The sequence below is a fragment of the Anabas testudineus genome, unplaced genomic scaffold, assembly GCF_900324465.2.
Source record: "Anabas testudineus unplaced genomic scaffold, fAnaTes1.2 Contig84arrow_ctg1, whole genome shotgun sequence".
Lineage (NCBI taxonomy): Eukaryota > Metazoa > Chordata > Actinopteri > Anabantiformes > Anabantidae > Anabas > Anabas testudineus.
The window spans coordinates 7,751-14,803 of NW_022872815.1; the positions used below are offsets into that span (position 1 = coordinate 7,751).

At 39.4% G+C, this 7,053-nt stretch overlaps 1 gene segment (V, D, J or C); it reads left to right on the forward strand.

The window, feature by feature from the left end:
* The first annotated feature begins 5,583 nt into the window (after positions 1-5,583).
* Positions 5,584-6,323, forward strand: LOC117152837. The segment is given in 2 exon segments: positions 5,584-5,726; positions 5,810-6,323. Coding segments are annotated over 2 exon segments (402 nt in total).
* The last annotated feature ends 730 nt before the right edge of the window (positions 6,324-7,053 follow it).

Genomic DNA, 7,053 nt, shown 5'->3' on the forward strand with positions numbered 1-7,053 from the left:
ACCAACTGGATGAGGATTCAAACACAGCAGGAAAAGAAAAAGAAATAAATCCAACAAGATAAAAACTAATTTGACATCATGTTCATTAGTTAAGAAAACCTTTGGGGAATAGCATGAACTACAAATCCTGTATAACTCTGAGGAACCTGTACTGTGAGACCATCTGACAAAGAAACATGAGAATGCTGGATTTTGAGGCCACATATCACAAGGTGATAACATCTGTAAGAAGCAAATCAAAGAGAATAAAAACCCAGAAGAAGAACAGAAGAGGATGTTTTGATGCTTCAACCAGTAAAATGTGTTGAGGTGTGGTTTTGGTGTTGATAACATCCAGTGATATGAGGAGGAACAGGTTGAGGGAGGAGCAGCTCTGTCAAAGAGCAGAAGACCAAAGAACTCCTACTGTCAGATCCATTCAATATCTAAAGCAGACAGAACACAGATACTGTGTGGAAGATGCTCTCACTGCAGTACTGTGGAATTGTTCCTTTGTTTCTGATCCTACTAAAAGGTAGGTTAAAGTAGTAAGAACAAATGTCTGTAGAGGATCTGTTTGGTAGAAACCACTGGAACAGACAATCAGAGTTCAACATCATCTTTACCAACATTTCTCTTCCTTTAGGTGTCAGCTGTGAACATCTCACTGCAGTCAACCATGAAGAGTTCAATTCAGAAGGAAACTCTGTTACTCTGTCCTACAAATACTCCAAGAAAGCTGCAGCTAATGAGAATTTCTTCTGGTATCGACAATATCCAGGAAAACCACCAGAGTTCTTACTGTCTCACACAGGAACAGGAACAAAACTAAATAATCTAGTTCCTAGAATGTCTTTCAAAGTGAGCAAGGAGAACACTGGAATGGATCTGCAGATCTCCTCTGCTGCAGTGTCTGACTCTGCTGTGTACTACTGTGCTCTGCAGCCCACAGTGACAGGAAACAGTAAAACTCTGTACAAAAACCTTTGGAGCAAAGAAACAGAAAACTCCACAACATCCACTAGAGGGACTCACACACTGTTTAACTTCAGTCTAGATTCTTTACACTCATGAGACAAAGTTGCAATGAAGAGTCTGTGAGAGACTGAGAATTGTTATCTACACATAAACCTGGAAGCTTCCCATGAATGGACCAATTTCCAAAACCAGTCCAGGAACTGTTGTGAAAATCCTCTAACCTGTCTGAGAGAGACTCAGAGACATGAACTCAATACTGACTTCTAGAGTATAGGTCCTGTTATGTACAAGAAGAAGTGCAGGCGTACAGAGGGGTAACTGCCATACATGGTACAGTGATGTGAAAACACATAGGGAGTCAAGAAAAGAGGGTTTATTGGAATTAGATGAAAGAATAAGACTTGAACTGTGCTTGGTTTGAGTAAAGAGGAGCACTGAGCTGTATTTAAAGAGACGACTCGAAGCCATTTATTTAGACATTATTCAGCTGTGTCTCAGTATATTGACCTTAATAAACCCAACAACACTGTTTCTGTCTCTTTGTCTGATTTTTATGAAGAACTTCATTTTTGACACTATTAAGAAAAGAATTTGATCAAATTGGCTCAAGAGATAAAAAACCTGACACCACAGAACACAGCAGGTCTCCAAAGATTCTAGGATCCAATGAACTGTAATTCAATAAAAGTCAGTTACTGTGACTCTGCTGTCTGATGGACACTGGGCAGAAATAACATCAATGAGAAAGTGGGGAGATGAAAACCACTGATAATCCAGAAGGACATTAAGGCTCATCTGCCACAAAACACCTGCTTGTAAGATAAATAGAAACATACAGATGATGTACATGAATCAAATTAGCGGCCATGACTTGCTTTAAAATGTAAAGTAGTTGTTTGTTAGTGGTTGTCCATTGGATGTGTTGCTTAGTAACAGTGAAGAACCAGTCCAACTGTGTAATTATTTGTCTTGATAGAGACAAATAACTGATTCAATACAAATATCAGCACGGCTGTGATACCTACAGCACTCAGCCTGCAGACCACAGCTGTGCTGATATACAGTACAACAGCACTCCTGCTCATGTGGTGTTGTTTAATTCACAAAACAGATGCCAAAGGAAGCCTTTATAAAATAAATATTACTGGACCTAATATGGTGCCTAGTGGTACTCCACCCAAGATAGGTCAGAGAAAGAGAACTTCTTCTCCTGAGTAACAGACCAATCTGTCCTGGAGGTCAGAATCAAACCACTGAAGGGACTGTTCCCCAATGCCAACATGCTGCAGGTGGTCCAGGAGGATGGAAACATCGACTGTGTTACAGACAGCATCCGTTAACACAGTCCTAAACTGTCAACTGTTGATCATTTCTTCTGGTACCAGTAATTATTGAAAATAATAATCTTCATCATCATATTTATCACCATCAGTATTTCACAGACTAACCACTGAAATTAAAGCCACCTCTACAAAACCAGAACAGATGAATACAGCTCTCATTACACCTTTACTAAAACCCAACAATTCAATTCAATTCAATTCAATTCAGTTTTATTTGTATAGCGCCAATTCACAGCAAAAGTTATCTCAAGGCACTTTACAGTTTAAGGTTTAAGACCTTACAGAGAATAATTATACAAGAAAATGACACAGAAAACACAACAATCCCATTTGAGCAAGCTTTAGGCAACAGTGGAGAGGAAAAACTCCTTTAGAGGAAGAAACCTCCAGCAGAACCAGGCTCACATTGGGCGACCATCTGCCTCGACCGATTGGGGTGAGTGGAAAGAGAAAAGAAGAGAAGGCAGCAAAAACAACAACAAGCAGCAAGAACATTGGGCAGGTCAACTGGATTCTGGAGATGTACAGCTCCAGGCCAAGGATACCTGCAGAAAAGTACAGAGAGAGGGAGACAGAGAGGAGGAAACACAACTACAGGAGAGAGAAGACACAAAGTTAATGACATGAAATGGTGGCATTTGCATTGATACAGGAGAAAGGAGAGAGGAGAGGAGCTCAGTGTATCAGTAGAGCTCCCCCAGCAGATTAAGCTATATCAGCATAACTAAGAGATGGTTCAGAGTCACCTGATCCATCTCTAACTATAAGCTTTATAAAAAAGGAAAGTTTTAAGTCTAGTCTTAAATGTAGAGAGGGTGTCTGCCTCCAGAACCTGAACTGGGAGCTGGTTCCACAGGAGAGGGGCTTGGTAGCTAAAGGCTCTGCCTCCCATTCTACATTTGGAAACTCTGGGAACCACAAGTAAACCTGCAGTCTGACAACGGAGAGTTCTGCTTGGAAGATATGGAACTATGAGGTGTTTAAGATAAGATGGAGCCTGATTATTAAGGGATTTATAAGTGAGGAGAAGAATTTTTAATTCAATTCTGGATTTTACAGGGAGCCAATGGAGAGAAGCTAACGTTGGAGAAATATGATCTCTCTTGCTAATTCCAGTCAGAACTCTAGCTGCAGCATTTTGGATTAACTGGAGGCTTTTTAATGAGTTATTGGGACAAACTATTAATAAGGAATTACAATAGTCCAGTCTGGAAGTAACAAATGCATGGACTAGTTTTTCAGCATCACTTTGGGACAGGATGCTCCTAATTTTAACTTTAATGTTTCTCAGGTGACAAAAGGCAGTTCTAGAGATTTCTTTGATGTATGAAGTGAAGGAGATATCCTGATCAAAGATAACTCCGAGATTTCTTACAGTATTACTTGAGGCCAGAACTAAGTCATCAAGGCTGAGAACATGTTTAGACATAGTGTCTCTGAGATTTTTAGGACCAAATAAAATAACCTCTGTCTTGTCTGGATTTAGAAGAAGGAAATTGGAGGACATCCAGGTCTTTATGTCTTTTAACCAGCTTGAAGTTTGACTAATTGATTAGTTTCTCCTGGTTTCATAGATAAGTATAGCTGGGTATCATCTGCATAACAATGGACATTTATAGAGTGTTTCCTAATAATATTGCCTAAAGGGGACATATATAAAGTGAAAAGAATCGGTCCAAGCACAGAGCCCTGTGGAACTCCATAGCTGACTTGGCTGTGCATGGAAGACTCATCATTAACGTGTACAAACTGAAATCTATCCGATAGATACGATTTAAACCACTCTAGTGCTGTTCCTTTGATTCCAATGACATGTTCCAGTCTGTGTAATAAAATGTTGTGATCTATAGTGTTGAATGCAGCACTAAGATCTAACATGACGAGTATAGAGAGTAGACCATTGTCTGATGCTAATAGAAGATCATTAGTGACCTTTACCAGTGCTGTTTCTGTACTATGATGTACTCTAAATCCTGACTGTAAATCTTCATACAAGTTATTTCTACGCAGGTGGTCGTACAATTGCTTAGAAATGACCTTTTCAAGAATTTTAGAGATAAAGGACAGATTGGATATTGGTCTATAATTCACTAAGACCCCTGAGTCCAGAGTAGGTTTTTTGAGCAGGGGCTTGACTACAGCAACCTTAAAAGCCTGTGGTACGTAGCCTACTTGTAAAGATAGATTAATCTGATCTAATATGGACGTGCTGATCAAAGGTAAGACATCCTTGAGGAGTCTAGTCGGGATGGGATCTAAGAGACATGTTGATGGTTTAGAGGAATTAATTACTGAAATTAATTCAGAATGATCTACGGGGAGGAAGCAGTCTAAGTACAAGCGTGGATCTAGAGTTGTTGTACAATCCATGCTATATGCAGGGAGGATCTGATCAATTTTTTCTCTAATAGTTATGATTTTATTTGTAAAGAAATTCATGAAGTCATTGCTGCTTTGACTTGAGGGAATACTAGGCTCAACTGAGCTATGACTCTTTGTCAGCCTGGCTACAGTGCTGAAAAGGAACCTGGGGTTGTTCTTATTTGACTCTATTAATGAGGAGTAATATGAGGTTCTAGCTTTAATTGTAATTACCCGAAATTTCCTCCTGAAAGTTAACTTTGTGCTGTGGTTCATCCTGTGATGTTCACAATGTTGTCTATGTTAAGTAAAACCTTTTTCCATCATGGATTTTTTCATCATGAAATAACAATAATCTTTTCCTTTAGCTGTCAGCTATGAAGAGTTGAGTTTAGAAGGAGACTAACTCTGTCCTACAAATACCCTAAACTGTCAACTGGTGATTAACAATATTCAGGAAATCCAAAGAAAAACTTCAAGAATCTCGGACAAACACACGAGTTTGGAATTTTGTTTGAAATTATAGGAAAAAGATGGACGTGGATCAGTTAGAGTGTAACAGCAAATCCTCCAACATGTAATACAGACGGCACTTCCAAACGTCCAACTATGTCAAACCAAAGTTGAAACAATAAATGTTTAACAGTATTATTAACAATGACCTTTTCCCCCCATGAAAGATTTTATAACACATGAAGTGTTGGTGTTGAAGACCGAGAATCAAATGAGTTAAAAGTAATCTGTACGTCACTGCAACTACATTTATACTACTGTTATTGAAAAAACACATTTAAACACTAAAAACAAACAAAATATATTAAACCTTCTAAACCTTCACCTGATTCTAAATGCTGCCACCAGTCTGTGAACCAGGAGAAGTGAAACTACAGATCTAAGAGGAGACAGAGGTTCAGGGAGGAGCTGAGCTGTTACTGAACTATAGAAGAGAGAGAAACTTGTAGATTCTACACAGTTTAATACACAAACCAGAAACACTCACTGTACTCAACATGCTGGGCTTGGTGTGTTATGTACAAACTCTGCTGTTATTGTCTGTTCTAAAAGGTACGTTAGATACATACAAAGTATATTTCAGTGTTATTTGAATATAGATCTATGAATATGAACTGATCTTTCAATGTTTTTAGGTGTCAGCTGTGAAGATCTAACTCCAGTAAAGAGAGAAGAGTTCAGTTTAGAGGGAAACTCTGTTACTCTGATCTACACATTCTCCAAAAAAGCAGCTGCTGGTGATGAGTTTTACTGGTACCGACAACATCCAGGAAAAACACCAGAGTTCCTCATCTCTCACTTAGGAACAGGCAACATAATCCAAAGTCCAGTTTCTGGACTGTCTGTGACAGTGAGTGAGGATAAAACCCTCATGGATCTTCAGATCCCGTCTGCTGCAGTGTCTGACTCTGCTGTGTACTACTGTGCTGTGAGGCCCACAGTGACAGCAAAGCCACAGTCTCTGTACAAAAACACCAGCTGACACACTGACGAGCTGCTGGAAGCCTTTTCTCCACCTGTTGAAGTGAACGTTTTCCCTCCACTAGAGGGACACATTATCCAGTAGGCGGTGCTCTACTTGTGCACTGTGTTCAACCATTCTGTCAATAAGAACTGCTGCTGTGAAGAGAACAATTCTCCCACTGAATGTTGAACTTCACACACTTTCTCCTGCTGCTTTCAACCTTGTTGTACAGATGGAACATTGGCTGTGGATTATTCTTGCTGCTCTTTGCTTTGGTAAGATGGGAAATAAACCTACTGATTGTTCTCCTTTAATCAATCCTCTTTATTGATCCATCTCTTCCTCTGCATGTTCTGTTTTTCCTCAGAGTGTAAAGGAGAAGACAAAGTGATCCAGACAACAGGAGATGTTACTGCTACTGAAGGAGACGCTGTTACACTCAACTGTACATTTGAGACTAGTTATACAGCTTATTTGTTCTGGTACAAACAAGAAAAAAAAAACTTTCCTAATGCTCCATGGAGGAGAATGAGGGAGAATGTCCTTTGGACTGAACCAAACCTCCTGGTACAGTTTATCAGGTCAGTAAAACCATCCACAGTACTACAACAGGTCGTCTCAAAGAGTTTGTTTCCATTTTAATGTGAAGCTCAGTGAATTTCACCAGGAACAAATGTTTCATTTTACTGCGACTTCCTAAAATAAAGAATCTTTACTGATTCTCTCGCTGCATGTTCTGTTCTTCAGCACAAAGGTTTTATCTGAACATGAATCAAAGAGTCAAAACGGTCACAAGTTTCTGTAGATTCCTCCTTCAGTTCAGACTTTATGTGGTGGTGATGATGATGATGATGATGATGCAGCATCACTGTCATTCTACAGCTTCCATCAGTCTGAATGGAAACAGAGCACAGT